Here is an 18,610-nt window from a genome sequence, read left to right as displayed (position 1 = left end):
ATAGGGACAATATTTAACATATAAAAATTTGGGTTATGTTCCAAACGGGGAAGATTTCAACCTTTTAAGGTTGAAGACCTTCATAAAAACCTCAAAAAAGCAGTAAACAATGCAGAAATAAAATAAATGACAAATAAAACATTAAAACGAATTACTTTTCATGAGTGTTACCATGATTGGGGTTGGATACAGCATATAGTATTGCTTGTGGCAAGCTGGCCAGTTGAGGTGGAAGGCTCAGAATATGAAATTGAGGCTTATTCGCTTGGGAGGTTTTTGAAGAACTTCATAATGGAAACTTGAGTGGCTGCCTTAATTTTCTGTTCATTGACCTTGTAACGTTTCAGGACATTCTCCATCTCCCTCCACACCTTGAAACTTCTCATGCAGTCATCAAAGATGGCCATGGCCTCATCGACCAATTTGAAACCTTCAGGCACGATGTTCGTTGTGAGGATTTTAACAGGCACAACCTCCTCAGGACTTGATTCTGATTCCTCTCTGATGCTCTCCTCCTCCAGAGCCAGAAGATATTCATTACTCAGCTCCTCGCTGTGTGAGCGAAACAAATCCTCAACATCATATTTGTCGACCTCCTCAAATCCCACTCCCAGGGCTATGTCCACAATCTATTGCCTTGCTTCAGTGACTTTAGCCTCCGTGAAATCTCTGAACTCAATCACTGCCTCAGCCCAGAGTTGTTGGAGATGAAGGTGCGGCTGAGCATGTGTTTCCAATAAAGTCCAGTTTCATCGAGGTTTAACACCTGGCTTGGTGTGTAACCTCCGTCCGCAATTACTGATTTGAAGACAGCTGGAAATTTTTGGTAGCAGCATGATCTGCAGCAGCAGCTTCCGCAGTCAACTTGAGATTGTGGAATGCATGGAGACTCTTGAAGCGCCCGAACCACCTGTGACTGGCAGCAAAAGGCACTCAATCATTGGTATCTTTTGTTAAATTGCCATACAAACTCCTTGCCTTCTCTTGAATGACCATTCCAGACAAGGGCATGTTCTGTTGGTTCTGATGCTCCATCCACGTGGTTAGCATCTTCGCCATTTTCTCAACAGCATCAAGCCAAGATCGTGTAATTCTGGAAAGACAGATTCATTGTTATCTGAGCGCTCTTATGGATTTTATCACGATTGTTATGAATGGTTCTCACTGTATAATCAAGAAGTCCCATCTCTCTTTGAATATCAATGCTGTGTTCACCTCTATCAAACTGATCTTAAGCTTTTAATTTCACCTCCAAGGAATGAGATTTTATTGGCTTTTTCTTCACATTATCATTATTTCCAATGCCACTTGTAACACGCTTTGCAGCCATAGTTTAGGCAGTTGTGAGTGAATGACTCATGTTGAGCACGAACGACTCACACAGATGACGGAGTATGAACGACTTGCACAGATGACGGAGCACGGACAACTCGCACAGATGACGGAGCACGGACGACTCGCACAGATTACGTAGCATGGACGACTCGCACAGATGATGGAGCATGGACGACTCGCACAGATGACGGAGCATGAACGACTTGCACAGATGACGGAGCACGGACAACTCGCACAGATGACGGAGCACGGACAACTCGCACAGATGACGGAGCACGGACGACTCGCACAGATGACGGAGCACGGACGACTCGCACAGATGACGGAACATGGACGACTCGCACAGATGACGGAGCACGGACGACTCGCACAGAATGACGGAGCACGGACGACTCGCACAGAATGACGGAGCACGGACGACTCGCACAGAATGACGGAGCACGGACGACTCGCACAGAATGATGGAGCACGGACGACTCGCACAGAATGACGCAGCACGGACGACTCACACAGAATGACGGAGCACGGACGACTTGCACAGAATGACGGAGCACGGACGACTCGCTCAGATGATGGAGCATGGACGACTCGCACAGAATGACGTTGTGCAGTTGTTGTTGTTGTTGTTGTTGTTGTTGTTTGCTTGTTGAATTAAATCCATGCTGAAGCGAAAACGCGTTATCAGAACACGCATTATATGAGGGTCACCCATACAGGCAAATCCTTGAGTATAATCTGCTTCAGAGTGCAAAAGACCTGAGACTGCAGCAAATATTTACCTTCCAACAGGACAGTGACTCCAAGCATACAGCCAAAGCAACACTGGTGTGGCTTCAGAATAAGAATGTGAAAGTCCTTGAGTTGCCCAGCCAAAGCGCAGACTTGAATCCCATTGAGAATCTGTGGAAAGACGAAGATTGCTGTTCACCGACACTGTCCATCCAACTTGACAGAGCTTGAGGAAATCTACTCGGAAGAATGGGAGAAAATCCCAAATCAAGATGTGCAAAGCTGATACAGACATACCCAAGAAGACTCAAAGCTGTAATTGCTGCCAAAGGTGCTTCCACAAAGTATTGACTCAGGGGACTGAATACTTAATCATGCAAGACATTTCAGCTTTTCATTTTTCATTAATTTGTAAAGAATTCGAAAAACATGTTTTCACTTTGTCATTATGGGGTATTTTTTGGAGAAATTTTTTTAATATAATCCATTTTCAATTCAGGCTGTTACACAACAAAACGTGACGAAGTCGAGGAGTGTGAATACTTTCTGAAGGCACTGTATGTATGCTACCTTCCCTAACATGTCTAAGTACTCCAAAACTGGAGGTTTTTAGAAGTGATAAGAAAGTGATTTGTGTCCTCTAGTGTTCAAGTCTAGAATTCAATTGAAATAAGATAAAGATTGTAAAGATTGTATAATTTTGCCACAGTTGACAGTGGCTATTACCCCCACCCTCTCTAAAACACGACATTAGTTATTCGTGCCTGTTTGTTTCTTTTATGACATCCTTAAAAATGATGTTTCCTGTTTGGAATGATTTTTAAATTTTGTTTGACTGCCAGACAGGTAGACATAAAAAAAAATCTCACTCCTCTCTCGGGAATAATTCAGAGACAACGTACCGCAAACTACAGGTTCGTTTTCCGATTTATGTTCCGATTTGTGGACAAAATATAATATTCAATTGAAATTAAGTTGTTCCTCGATCATAAACTGACGTTTGCCAACAGACAGAAGTAAAATCAATTACCTAACTCCACTTTTCGCTCTGCATGCGTGAGCTAATTACTGTTTCAGGCCCGAATCATTCCACGTTCAATCAGGATCAGCACGTTTCAAGGATTTCTGACCATTTTGAGAAGCTTTTATTTTTATGAAAACCATTCCTCATTAATTCTTATGATCTAATTTATTTGTCGATGAGAATGGTGAGATTATTTGTGCTCGCAATTGTGCAACCTGCTTTTGGTGAGACATTGGATTTTACTATGTTTGGTCAATTACCCGTAGCTAACTCCAAGTTACTCTTTTGATGAATAAATCATTCATATTCACATCTGTCTGCCAGTGGAATGAGAGGCAAGTGAGATGCATAACATGCAATATTACATGCCTTGCGAAATTTCACATAAATATCAAACAAAGTGAGTTCATTAATGTGATAGAATGTAAGAAAACACAAAAACAACCAACAAAACATGAAAATATATGATCGGAAAGTGTTCAGATCATGAACAGATATGGAAATGGCTAGTAACTTCAGCTGCAGGAAAAAAAAGGGCAAACATATCAAGTTTTACAATTTTTGTGAAACTGCAGTTTTGAAGGAGGGAAGTTACATAAATCTAAGGTGGAAATCCTTTTAGATCAGTTAACATCTATAAAACACTATTTTAATCAATTGAGCAAATTTAAATAATAATGTCGGCTTGAGGATCAGTATATGATGTGAAAAGTTTTCAAGTTTGCTGTAGGTGTGGCTCGGGGTCAGAGGCCTCTTGTGTATTGACAGACAAATAATAATTTCAATATTTCATTTTTAGGTCATCTCTTTAGAGATAATAAAACCTAATAAAACCAGTCTCGATGTCCGTACGTATGTCCCCATTTTTTTCTTCCCATTTTATTGATATTTGGTATGTGGGTAGATGTCGATGAGGGATGCACGATGGTATGACCTTTGACCCTATTGAAGGTCAAGGTCAACGTCAAAGTCACTCCAAAGTTGCGAAATCGTCCATTTTCAAAATCTATCTCCTCCACCGTTTATGATCCGATCTTCGAAATTCCTGTGGATTCTGATAACATGGAACAATATCTAAATTTGGTCCGGCCGGTTTTTTGAAATTCGTCCTGGTTATGGAGTCACGTGTCTTCAAAGTTGGAAAAATCGTCGATGTGATACGGTCAAAAAAAAATTCGCCCGATCTTGATGAAACTTGGTATGTAGGTAAGGGTCAATGAGTGATGCATGGCGGTATGACTTAAGACACGCTTGAAGGACATTCCAAAGTAAATCAGCTAATTTCAACATTATTACTCCTGGGCTTTCGTCTGTACGTTGAACCAAAAGACAAGACGACATTGAAGCCATTCTAAGCCGATCAGAGATCCACATCTACAGAGCTTCAGAGATGACCGTCACCCTCAACCGGGGGTAATTTTTTACAAATCCTTTGGCAAATGGTACTGTCGGATTTGATTGGGCTTGTGAAGAGCTTCAACTCATACAAGTATACAAGTATACATTTGACTGATATGTTTGGTCAAAATTCCAGCACCTTTAACAAAAAAACCCCAGAATATGGTTTAAAAAAAAAATCCCGAAAACATGCTAATCCTGATCAAACGTAGAATGATTTGGGACTGAAACAGTCATCCTTGAATAAATATAAGGAATTGTTGCTCATTTTGAGCATTTCATAATGGCAGTTTGAACATGACAGGAGAACTTTTATTTTCCAACATTGTTTGTGCCTGGAAAGGCCTCAAAAACTCAGACATGGCGCAAACATCCCACTATGGGTTGATAAAATAAAATTTTGCACGTACTAAGGAACTGTCCAACTCCTTGTGATGTTCTATCTAATTTCTTTCAACAACCATCTCCCCTTCTGGGACCACTAACACGGTTAAGAAATTTCTCAAAATGTGATGTTTTTCCAGCAGAGGCAGTTGGGAAATCTCATTAAATTGTCACGTAATGATTGTGTCTTACAAGCCAAAATTATTCGGTGCACTGTTAAAGTCGTGCTCTATTTTCTGTCGCCAGGTATTTTTTGATAAAATAAATAAATAAATAAATAAATAAAATAAGGGGGCTTTGCCGTGAATGTGTAATAGTTTGTTTTTGTTTCATTTATTTATTTCTCTCCCCAGAAATCAAAAGTTGATGTGAACTGTGTTTCGGTTGCAAAGCTACAGGCACCCATATCCACCTTTATCTTTTCTGATCTTGCTATCTGCTTCTCCCCAACCACCTCTTACCCCTGCGTGTCTTTGGGTCCCTCACTGTGCAGCCTCTAGGCCAGCTCCCTTTCTGGGGTAGGTGCAGAGCACCGTCTCGCATGGCCCTTGAAACGCCTTCCTTTTGCACGGCTTTCTGTGTTTGACTTCTGTTTTACTTTGCTTCCTTGTTTTCCGCTATTTTGCAGCCTCCTGATTTTTGTCTTCTCACAACTCATCAAAAGTTATTTGTGTTTTTGAGATGGGTATTAATACCATGGGTTTTTGCAGTTTTTTTTCTTATTTTTTAATCGCTGTGAGCTTTCTACATATTTGGTATACACTTGACGGATTGTTATTTATGTTTGAGCCATTAAATGCGATTGTTTTTTTTTTTTTTCTATTTCCAATACAAATTGATTAGCTGTTGAATCCTAGCAACTGATGTTTCTCATCAATGAATGTCTTGATAAAAGTCTCAACTTTTGTCATGCTAAATTGTGCCTTCTGTAATATACCCCAAAAAATATTTCCAATTTCCAATCTGCTAAAGCATTTTGGCACAACTCGGTTTCTGTTACACATTTGCAGTCCAAAGTACTGTACTTTAATTGCAATTGACCCGTGTGCTGTTCATCGTGTGTAGCGCAGTTGTCGTGCTTCTTCAAAGGTGTCTGCATGTTAAAATTAATGATTTTGGTGTAAAGTAGTGGGTTAAAATTATACTTGAGTAACCCCTCCACATTTCCCTTATTATGTGGCATTTAGTAAAACATAAAAATAGGTAAAGAGAGGAGGGGGAGTTGGTGGGTGGGGTGAAGAGTAATAGCTTGAAACATTTCTGAAAAAGCTGTGCTGTCATTTAAAGGTGAGTTTTTATGAGGTCGCAGGAGAAGGATGAGAGCTGTGGTTGTTTTGCTATGTTTGGAAGGCTGGAGTCAATATTAATTAGCACTTTTGGTTAAACCATGTCATTTTGGTAAGTGCTGTTAACATTTACATGCATGTAAGATTACAAATCGCACAAAGGGATATCATACTGCTGTTCAAACATTCAGGGAGAAATATTGTGTGCTGGGGAGAAACATCCACATTTTAGTTTTATGGTCTGGTTGAAAAAAATGCTGTCATGTCCCTCTCTCTGGGCAGCAGTTTGCAACACCCCATGGGCAGAGCTCTTTTAATTGCAAGTTCAGATGGCCAATTGGGTCAAGTGTAAACCAATTTATTTCACATTCCAAATGGTATAATTGAAAGTCTAATTGCTCCATGGAAGCAAAAGAGTAAAACCACCTTGATTATAAAGAAATAATTTATGAAAGGCATGTTATAAGATGAGAAAAGATAATCATTAATTACTAGGTTATGGACTAGCAGGGGAGCTTAAGAGACAAGGGGGAAGAAATAAAATCAAATGGGAGTGGAAGTTCTTTTATTTCTGTATGAGCAAATACAGCCCGTCACTTCGCTGACGGGGGTGTTAAAGGGAGGGGAGAGAGAGGAGGCAGGTGGGAGGGGAAGCTAGGAGGTGGGGGGGGGGAAGGTGGGGAGAGATATGCCTCACCAAACGTAGCTATGCACTGCAGAAGGGAGGGGTACGAGGAGGGGGCGTGTGAGAGAGAGAGAGAGAGAGAGAGAGAGAGAGAGAGAGAGAGAGAGAGAGAGAGAGAGAGAGAGAGAGAGAGAGAGAGAGAGGATGGAGAGAGAGAGAGAGAGAGAGAGAGAGAGAGAGAGAATGAAAAAATTGAGAGAGAGAGAGAGAATGAAAAAATTGAGAGAGAGAAAGGTTAAGGGTGGAGGTGGGGTTAGCAAAGAGAATGATATGTTATGCTTAATAACCGAACACACACACACACACACTCATGTCAGAACAGCTGTACACATAACGACACAATAGAGGTTGTAAAGTAATCCGCTGGCACATATGCAAAAACTTTGATGTCTCGGTTCCAGAAAATTATTGGGAACATGAACCAAAAGCAATCACTGAATACATTGAAGTACCTTCCGCTCACATACGACCTAATGATTCCATCGAGCATGAACATCGAAAACAAAGTGTTGCCACCAGATATACTGGGATACAAGAAAAGAGAAGAAGGCATTGCTGATTGAGGTTTTGATACCAGTGATTTTGGACTAAACGATGCAGAAATCAAGAAAATGACCAAACACCAAGACCTCAAGAATGAAGTGAAAAGATCCTGGAAGCTGAAGAATGCCAAAGTTGTACCAGTGATAGCTGGACTGATAGGAATGATGACAAAGAACTTCACAGAGATATTAAACATAGGAGCAATACCCCTGGATGCTCACCTGGTAGTGGCTGGATAAGATAACGAGGAAACCACTGGTGGGAATGGATGACCCACAAAATATATAATGGAGAAGAAAGTAAATACCGATGGATTTTCTGATTTAATGCCGTGAACAAACTTTGGTACATCATGGGTGATAAAGGTTGTGGTCAAGTTTCATTGAAATTGTGTGTGTGGTTTCAGGAAAGAAAGCAAATGCATATTTTGGGGGGCAACCCCCTCCCCCCATAGACCGACCTAGACCCCAATTTTTTTTTAATGTTGTGAAAAAACTTTAGTACATCACGGATGGTGAAGATGGAAGTCAAGTTTCATCAGAATTGCGTGTGTAGTTCCTGAGAAGAAAGCAAATGCATATTTTGGGGGGAAACCCCCCATAAACCTCCCCAGCGCCCGATTTTTCTAATGTCATGAACAAACTTTGGTACGGCATGGGTGATGAATGTTGTAGTCAAGTTTCATAGGAATTGTATGTATCGTTTCTCAGAAGAAAGCAAATACCTCTTTTGGGAGGGGGGCACCCCCCCCATAAACTCCCTCTGTGGACCCCTTCATACCCCCCTTTTTTAATGCAATCACAGGTGATGAAGGTTGTGGTCAAATTTCATTGAAGTCGTATGTGTAGTTTCTGAGAAGAAGTTGCAAGTATTAGTGGACGGACAGACGGATGACACTCCATCCCATAAGCTCCCCGGAACTATTTTACAGGTGAGCTAAAAACCATCCCTGAGAATATTATTACAAATGAACTACAGTTGGAAGCTGTCCAGGACTCAGCGACGATCCTGAAGAGAGCCCTCGGCACAAAACTTTGAAAACAGAAAACTTCACAGCTTTATCCATGAATCGTGACCCCTTACTGAAATGAAGGTGGATACTTTAAGTCCACCCTGGGAGGACTCCATTCCACATTCTGATACCTGCATATGTAGATACTAATCAACAACAACAACAACAACACACACACACACACACACACACACACACACTCACACACACACACACACACACATACTGTGAAACCTGGTAGGTCTCTGTTTCACCTCCCGATGAACCCCACTCACGTGTGGAGATAGCAAGAAACAACAGCTACACATACACGCATGTACACACACACACACACACACACACACACACACACACATTGACATTTATTAGTATAGTCAAGATAAAGGATCATGGAAGAGCGAGATAACAGGGTAAAAAGTCATTGAAGTAAAGGCCCTGTCACACCTTGACGATTTAGCCAGCGTATGCCGACTTATAAACAATTTGTCTAAAACGCTGGCACACATCGAATACGTTATGGGTAAGTTTTGATAACATTAAGAGCACGCTGAAAAACATTGCCATATGTCGTAGTACGCTGGCTTTCATCGTTGTACTTTGCGGTTGTCCTCAAATTTTAGCATGCTTGAAATTTTACGACGTATGCCAGCGTATGACTCACATGTTCCGCGACGCTGGCCATAAGTTGTAGGCACGTTATGCGAACGTTGACACACGTCGACACATGTTACTTGTAAGTTACTCATAAGTCGAAACACGTCGAGGTAATTCTTAGCGTCCCCAAAACTTATTTCTAACCTATGAGTAACGTGCGCTGAACCTATGTGTAACGTACCTCCAACGCATATTGACGTATGTCGACGTATTTGATTGACGTCTTCCGGACGACCACAGAACTTACTGAACGTGTTTCTAATTTACAGCTACCGTATAATGGCGTATTGGCAGCATTTAAAAAAAATTAAAAACAACAATAGCTTCACGTCACGTCCGATTGCCTCGTCAGTTTGCTCATGTCTTATTCTTAGTTCCTCCTCTGTGAATATTTTCTGTTAGAGGATATTGTCACGTCGACGTCGAAACTTAAAAGCAAATGTCAGAATATATTTGAAAATTTGTGATAGACTAAAAAAAATAATAATATAAAAACAACAACAACAACTTCAGATATTTCGTCACGTGCCTTCACCGAGCCAAGGAGAAAAAAAAATGTGCCTTGACGGAGAAAATAAGTTTAGGGTATGCTAAAGATTACCTCGACGTGTTTCGACTTATGAGTAACTTACAAGTTGCGTGTGCCAACGATCGCATACCATGCCTACAACTTATTCCCAGCGTAGCGGAACGTGTGAGCCATACGGCGAGTTCGTCGTAAAATTTTCATCATGCTTGAAATTTCACGACGTACTAGATGTACTACGACGTATGAGAGCGTACTTCATCGTTTTTCACCGTGCTCTTCACGTAAACCAAACTTACCCATAACGTATTCGACTTGTGCCAGCGTTTTAGACAAATTTTTCATAGGTCGGCATGCGCTGGCTAAATCGTCAAGGTGTGACTGCGATGTTGACACTTCCAATTTTCAGGCGGTTATGATTTGAATCGGCGAGCGACAGCTTATTAATAGGCTACGTCACGTGATCGTCGGCGATACGTGCAGCGCGCTATGCATAAGTTAGTCTATCGTTGGGCATAGGTTGTGAACGCCGACAACACGCTAATCATTCATTGGTATAAGTTATCTATAAGACAACGAAACGCTCTGTGTACGTTACTAATATCTTATGCATACGACCAACTCGTTATGAATACGCCAAAAACTTTTTTAAAAACATGAAAATTTCAGCGTACGCCAACGTTTTACATACATTTTTATAAGTTGCCATTGCTGGCTAAATCGTCAAGGTGTGACAGCGCCTTAAGATAGCATTGTTGAACCTGTGTTCGGACTTGACCATGCATTGCTGGGTCTGTGATTGCCAGATGAAACGACTTCCAAAATCTGGAAATGACTTCACTCTTCACACTCTTCTCTGTCTCGATTGAATCGATATTTCCAAAACTGCACCCTCTCACTATAGATCTCAAACGCCAGTCTCCAACTGCCAACTGTTGCTAGCGCATCCTTTTAATGGTCTCGTCTCATGCTCCAATCACAGTTTTTGGTTCTACCAACACACCAATCGGTGGAAGACTCTAGCAACTGTGGATTTGAACCAATCAAAGGGAGAAGATAGGCAAATAGGTATTCAAACGTTCCCCCTGCTTGCAGGTTGACCATTGGCACGGTTTGATGGAAACATGTGAGAGTATACCGTCAGACCCCGACGTTCACGGTTTCACTATTTGCGGACCCCGTATATTCACAGTTCATACAATGTGAACTGCTTCAACATTTGCGGCCCTGTGCTTCGCATATACACTGGGTTTTTTTGCAGGCGTATTCACGAATTTTTCACAGGATTTTTGATTTTCTCTTATAAATCATGAACCATGGAAACCTATCCCCCTTTTTCCCCATTGAAACAATGCCCTGACATTCGCGGATTCAACATTTGCGGCATTTTTCAGGAACTTATCCCCCACGATTGTCAGGGTCCGACAATATGACTAACATCATACACTGGTTATCTAACATTCATCCTGCATGACCCAATGATGTAACAGTAAAATTCTTAATGATATCATCATATCAATAATAATACATGTCATCACCACATTAACCACTGCCCCACTCCCCTTGTACCCTCCACCCTCCCTCCCCACCCACCATGGCATCCCAACAAAGTGTCTGCACAAATTATCAACTATTCCGTATACCTAAGCAGAACAAGGTACACAAAAATATTCCACTTGGAATAACAATATGGAACTTTACACGCACGATATAATTTTGAAAGCGCAGAACTGATAACGAGACAAACAACAATCACTTTATGTGGCTTTATGCACATTCCCCCATTTCCTTCATCTTGCCAGCAACAAAGGCTTTCTGTAGGCATGCATCTTCCTCAGCATCAAGGTGGGGAGAAAACACCAGCAACAATTCACGACCAAGTTCCAAACTGACTGGAAGCAATGTCAGCATAAGCACTGTTCGTCGAGAGCTTCATGAAATGGGTTTCCATGGCCGAGCAGCCGCACACAAGCCTTAAGGGGCTGTCACACCTTGACGTTTTAGCCAGCGTATGCCGACGTATGAAAAATTTGGCGAATACGCTTGCACACGTCGAATACGTTATGGGTAAGTTTTGTATACATAAAGAGCATGCTGAAGCACGCTGGCATACGTCAGAGTACGCTGAGCTCGTCGACAAATTTTGTGCATGCTCAAAATTTTCCGACGTATGCCAGCGTATGACTCACACGTTCCGCATACGCTGGACATAAGTTGTAGGCACGTTATGCGATCGTTGACACACGTCGACACACGTTACTTGTAAGTTACTCATAAGTCAAAATACGTCGAGGTAATGTTTAGTGTACCCGAAACGTATTTCTAACCTATGAGTAACGTGCTTTGAACCTATGTGTAATGTATCTCCAATGCATATTGACGTATGTAGACGTATTTGACATCTTCTGGACGACCACAGAACTTGCTGAACATGTTTCTAACTTACGGCTACCGTATAATGGCGTATTGGCAGCGTTTAGGGGAATTGGGATATAAAAATGGGGTTCACACAGGAGGAACCCGTCAGTGTTCCAGACTCCATGGTTTTTTTTTTTCTTCGGCATGACGGTGATGTTGACACTTCAATGTCGAGCTTGGTTATGATTTGAATCGTCGAGCGGCAGCCTGTTAATAGGCTATGCCACGTGATCGTCGGCGATACTCTGCCGCGTGTTATGCATAAGTTAGACTATCATTGGGCATAAGTTGTGAACGTCGACAACACGCTCATCATTCGTTGGTATAAGTTATCTATAAGTTATTGAAACGTTCTGTGTATGTTACTAATATGTTATGCATACGTCCAACTCGTTAATATACGCCCAAAACTGAAAAAAAACATCAATAGTTCAGCGTACGCCAGCGTTTTAGATCAATTTTGATATGTTGCGATACGCTGGCTAAATCGTCAAGGTGTGACAGGGGCTTAAGATCAGCACGCACAATACCAAGCGTCGGCTGGAGTGGTGTAAAGCTCACCGCCATTGGACTCTGGAGCAGTGCAAACGCCTTCTCTGGAGTGAGGAGCCCCGCTTCACCATCTGGCAGTCCGACGGACAAATCTGGGTTTGGTGGATGCTAGAAGATCGCCACCTGCCTGATAGTCTAGAAGCCAAAATCTGTAGCTAGCCTAGAAAATAGGTTCGCTGCTGATTTCATGTTAGAATGGTGCAACTGGTGTTTTTGAAGAGTCTAGGCATGACCAAGTCTAGTTCCACTTGTTGCCAAGTCTGCATCTGAATATTATGGCCGCCATGACAGTAATCAAAATGGCCGCCATCAGATTTAGTCTTTTTCTTACTGCAAATTGTACTAGCCAGAAATTTGTCATGATTGTGAAATACTATTAATGTGACACGAGGAACACTATTTTGTGCTTTATTTTTTGTACTGGATCACAACTTTTCACATAATTGACAACTTAAAGACGAAATTGAAAATGCACATACGAGCAACAAATGTGAAAAAGAAAATGTTTAGCACTATTGATGGAGATGGGTTTACAGTCAGTCAAAGGTTATTTCAACAGCTGTCAGATTCTTTCTAACACAAAATTACGTTGCTTTGCAGAAGAGAAAAGTGTTGTGAGAACACCCAAGTACAATTTTCAGAGCTATTGATCGGCTTGTACACTGAACGGGTTCCTACAAAGGGCTTTGCATCCACATGCTTTCGTGCAAGGCAGTCCATTCCGTGTACATTTGCACCGTCCAGTTGAGCATGACCCACGGCATTTGCATGTCGTCAGTTCTACACAGTAAGCAGTAATTGGCTGTGCAGTCATGAGTCGCGGCTGAAATGTCTCGTTGCCATCTTTGACGACCTGTTCCCACCCACAGTTCTCAGGTGCAGGTAGATGTGGTTCAGATTCCAAGGCTCTTCTCCACACAAAAGTCTGGTAGTGCGCTCGCTTGATGTGTAGAATCAGAGCATCGCGAGTTGGAGGCAGATTCTCAATAGCTTTGGTCAGACTGAGAAACAGATCACATCTTACTCGCTGAATTGAGTTATCTTGGCCATGAGGGTCATAAAGCCTGCAGACAAATGACTCAGCATCTGCAATCACACTCTCATCAGGAATTTCCTCTTTGCCTAGGTTATTCAACAGGTGGGAGTTGTTTTGAAAGACAGCCCATGCAGAGCGCTTCGCAATTCCAGCAAACTGGCTTGTGCTGTCTGAACCTGTCACTGCATGAAATGCCAGAAGTGAGTCCCTCTGCGAATCTGGGATATTGATGGAGTCAATGGGAATGTAGTGTTGCTTTTTGGGTGTCCCTGCATTCATCCAGAGAAAGGGACTGAGATGCAGCTGATAGGCAACAAGGAGAATGAGGACATCAGTGTCCCGGCTAACAACAACAGTTTGCATGTACCCCTGTTCATATGCTTCCTTGGCATGGAGAAGAATGCGAGTATCAGCCTCTTCGTGCTCAGGAGATGACAAGTGTGAGACATCTCTCCCTGACGACGTCCACACTTTTGCAGGATCTGTGAAGCCTCCATTCAGTACCAGCTCCTGTTCGTGATTCTGGAACTTGTTTGCTAACTCTGTGCATAGAAAATTTGCTAAGCTAGCTTTGTTTTCATCGAGGCAGATGAGTGTATTCCATTGCCCCATGGACTGGCTTCTTGTTTGCACGTCTCTTCTGATTGCTTTCTTGCCCCGTATCCTCTGACTTCGAGCTGTTGATTTGATCGTTTTCTTCCTATACTGATCAAAGGCAAGATCAACCCTGGAGCAATAGTTGGAAAAAAACTTGACTAATATGATCTGCAACAGAATCTGCCCATTCACCAAGCGTTTTAGCATTCATCCTGTTCCCGAGTGCCTGGATCAGTGCCATGCCATCGATGATAGTGCATGTCGATAACGGTTCTGGAGCAACGTTTGGCAAGCCTTGCTGGAGAATCTTGCCAAGGTCAGCTTTGTTCAGAGGTAGACGTAATCTGCCATTAGGCATTGCCAATGACAGAGGAACTGCGCATATCTCTTGCTCCAGCATTTTGTTCATGTCAACGTCTCGGCCTGCCTGCATTGCTGTCACCACACGTGTCAGAAGTTTTCTGTCTGCCTTTAGTGTGACCATTTTTTCCTTTCCCACTTTGACTTCAACAGTGTACATGCTCTTCTTCTTCTCGATCCCTTGAACCCCCTGTGAGAAATCTTGCGGCTTTCATTTTTCAGTTAGTCCTGGGTAACAGAAAAACACACAGTTATGTAGTTTAGGTTCATTTTATAGCAAAGTTGTAAAATTCATTGATTGTGGTTTGTATAATCAGACATTCTAATTCGAGCCTGAACATTTCTTTAAAAATAATATAGTGAAAAACAAGTCATATTATTTTTAGAAAATGGATGGAGCAATGTTTTTTTCTATACTCCCATCAGCTCAGGCATGCTCAAAAACATGGAAATCGACCCTAATTTTGTAATTTTATGTCAATTTGCGGCTGAAATATGACGAAAAGTGTATTTAATGGCGACCATTTTATAAACTGTCATGGCGGCCATACTATCCATATCCAGAGTTGGCAACAAGTTGATTCACATTTCTGTGTGTCTGGACAGTCAATGTACACCTGTTGCACTATTCTAACACGGAATCAGCAGGGTCGTACACTATTCTGCATTGGGCCTCCTGACTATGAATGCATAGTGCCAATTGTAAAGTTTGGTGGAGGAGCAATAATGGTCTGGGGCTGTTGTTCATGGTCCAGGCTGGGCCCCTTAGTTCCAGTGAAGGGAAATCTTAACGATACAGCATACAATGACATTCTAGATGATTCGGTGTTTCCAACTTTGTGGCAACAATTTAGGGAAGGTCATTTCCTGTTTCAGCATGACAATGCCCCCGTACATAAAGCGAGGTCCATACAGAAATGGTTTGTCGAGATCGGTGTGGAAGAACTTGACTGGTCTACACAGAGACCTGACCTCAACCCCATCGAACACCTTTTGGATGAATTGGATGAATTTTGGATAACAGCCTCCACTCTTCTGGGAAGGCTTTCCACGAGATGTTGGAACATTGCTGCATGGATTTGCATCCATTCAGCCGCAAGAGGATTAGTGAGGTCAGGCACTGATGTTGGGCGATTAGGTTTGGCTCGCAGTCGGCGTTCCAATTCATCCAAAAAGTGTTCGATGGGGTTGAGGTCGGGTCTCTGTGCAGACCAGTCAAGTTCTTCCACACCGATCTCGACAAACCATTTCTGTATGGACCTCGCTTTATGTACGGGGCATTGTCATGCTGAAACAGGAAATGACCTTCCCCAAATTGTTGCCACAAAGTTGGAAGCACAGAATCATCCAGAATGTCATTGTATGCTGTCGTGTTAAGATTTCCCTTCACTGGAACTAAGGGGCCTAGCCCGAACCATGAAAAACAGCCCCAGACCATTATTCCTCCTCCACCAAACTTTACAGTTGACACTATGCATTCGGGTAGGTAGCGTTCTCCTGGCATCTGCGAAACCCAGATTCTTCCGTCGGACTGCCAGATGGTGAAGCGTGATTCAGCACTCCAGAGAACACGTTTCCACTGCTCCAGAGTCCAATGGCGGTGAGCTTTACACCTCTCCAGCCGACGCTTGGTATTGTGCATGGTGATCTTAGGCTTGTGTGTGGCTGCTCGGCCATGGAAACCCATTTCATGAAGCTCTCGACGAACGGTGCTTATGCTGACGTTGCTTCCAGTGTCAGTTTGGAACTCGGTAGTGAGTGTTGCAACTGACGACAGACGATTTTTCCACGCTACGCGCTTCAGCACTGCAGTCCCATTCTGTGAGCTTGTGTGGCCTAGCACTTCGCGTTTGAGCTATTGTTGCTCCGAGACGTCTCCACTTCACAATAGCAGCACTTACAGTTGACTGGGGCAGCTCTAGCAGGGCAGAAATTTGATGAACTAACTTGTTGGAAAGGTGGCATCCTATGAAGGTGCCACGTTGAAAGTCACTGAGCTCTTCAGTACGGCCCATTCTCCTGCCAATATTTGTCTATGGAGACTGCATGGCTGTGTGTTTGATTTTACACAGCTGTCAGCAATGGGTGTGGCCGAAATAGCTGAATCCACCAATTAGAAGGGGTGTCCACATACTTTTGGCTGTTTAGTGTATATTTATTTTGATATATATATATATATATATATATATATATATATATATATATATATATATATATATATATATATATATACATATATATATATATATACATACATATATATTTCGATATATTTAGACACATTTATATATATATATATATTTTTTTTTAGATATAGATGTATGGATATATATGTATGGATATATATATATATTGTTGCGGTATTCGCGCCCGCCGGCGTGCTGACGGCCACGTAACTCGAATCGCGGCACGTCGCCCACCGGACGGACAATCCAGTCGTGACCCTCTCGGACTAACGCCGGGAACCAGTCACGGGTGGACCTTTCGGTCTCACCGCGATCGAGCCAATCAGCCCCCGCGTGGGATAGGGTTGCTCGCCGGGTCGACCTACCTAAGTACCCACGCGGAGGGTAGACCGGGCGATCGCACCTCGCCGCAGGTCGACTTCGGACACGGGCCACTTAAGCGACCCGTTCCGTACTATCAGAATAACCGAGCGGTGTTATCGTCGACCTCGACGGTTCGATTAATTATCGGGCGTATTCAGCCCACTACCAACCCTTTACGTGAAGCAAGATGGGGATTCAATGGGAGAAATGACGAAGCGAAGCAGGAGAACAGTTCAACAGAAAGCACATTTATTCGCGGCACACGGGAGCACACATATACAATTCCACCAAAAGCACACAGAAAAAACACAATTCCATTTACACAAAAAGCAAATATAAAAGCGAAAACAATGCAGAGCTAATACCGACTACCGAGCACACGGCAACACTTATACAATTCTACTTCACAGACGGCGCCGACAACACATACCCAAAACCAAGGAAAAGAATACCCCCAAGAATGAGGCGGGCCTGAGGCCGAGACCGGATCGCGCCTACCCGTCTGGTGATGAGACGCGGAGCGGCGATGGCGCCCCGACCTCGCGGACAGTGTCTGGCAGGGGGTGGAAAGGGGCCCCCTTGGTCGCACTATCTCAGCGCGGGGGGAAACAGGAGGGGGTTGCTGATGCTCGGGGTATAGAGGATCTTTATTATCCCTGGTGTGCGTCTCCACCTCGGCCAGGTCGCGCTGTCGGCCTCCCTCGGGTGCAGCTCCCTGCACGACGCGAGCACCCCCTCGTCTGGTGTCGCCGCCTTTCCACAGCTCGTCCCCTCTGTTCCGACTCCAACGCACACGACGAGCAGCTCCTCCGCCCGCGAAGTCTTGACCCTCTGCTTCCGACTCTCCTACTCTCCGCCTCTGGACTCTCCGACTCTCCTCCTCTGGACTCTCCGACTCTCCTCCTCTTGACTCTCCGACCGACTCTGGACTCTTCTTTGGACTCTCCTCTTCTGGACTCTTCTGACTCTCCACACTCCTGACTGACGAACACGGTCCTTTTATCCCCCCGTAGCTTCGCCTTTGACCCCCTCCCTTTGACCTTTCACCTCGCTCCCCATTGGCCCGAGAAAAAGTGGGCGTGAAGGCTTTTTGATCCACAAATTTGCATATATCGATCGTCCTGGAGGCGGGGCCAAATCGCCCCTCGCTCACCGATTGGACGGCAAAAAGTGGGCGTGTGTCGTTTTTGATCCGTTTTTGAAGCACAAAATCCGTGATTTTGTACACGCTGTTCGACGCGCGCCCTGCACGAGTCCAACACCGGTACCCACAGCGGGGCAAGAACGGTGGCGATGCTACGGTTGCGAGGTGTGACGTGAAGTTCGTGGCGGTTGTGGTGAAGCGGCGTTGTGGTTGGTGGTTGATGTTGTGGTTGTGGTGGTAATCATGGCGGTTGGTCCAAAATAAAGATAGTAAAAGAAAAACGGCTATCCTGAAGAGTCGCAGCTCGCATAAATGACATGTATTCCCACTAGACAACGGGTTTGGGCCTAACTAAACATGTACTTACCGAGATACCTC

At 43.4% G+C, this 18,610-nt stretch overlaps 1 protein-coding gene across 17 annotated transcripts in view; it reads left to right on the top strand.

Moving 5' to 3' along the window:
• Positions 1 to 18,610, top strand: part of LOC147018605 (transcription factor 7-like 2) — a 445,180-nt gene that overhangs the window by 413,081 nt on the left and 13,489 nt on the right. For 5 of the 17 annotated variants that reach the window (XM_085898439.1, XM_085898437.1, XM_085898433.1 and 2 more), the window contains one exon: positions 5,364 to 5,388. The exons of the other annotated variants lie outside the window; for them this stretch is intronic. In XM_085898439.1, the coding sequence (XP_085754565.1) occupies positions 5,364 to 5,388 (25 nt within the window). The remainder of the gene's footprint in view (positions 1 to 5,363; positions 5,389 to 18,610) is intronic. 17 annotated transcript variants of the gene reach the window in all.

The sequence above is a fragment of the Eptatretus burgeri genome, chromosome 10 (assembly GCF_056783735.1).
Source record: "Eptatretus burgeri isolate ZD-2024b chromosome 10, Ebu_testis_v1, whole genome shotgun sequence".
Classification (NCBI taxonomy): domain Eukaryota; kingdom Metazoa; phylum Chordata; class Myxini; order Myxiniformes; family Myxinidae; genus Eptatretus; species Eptatretus burgeri.
The sequence above is the reverse complement of the archived record's forward strand: the minus strand, read 5'-3'. Positions and strand labels throughout refer to the sequence as shown.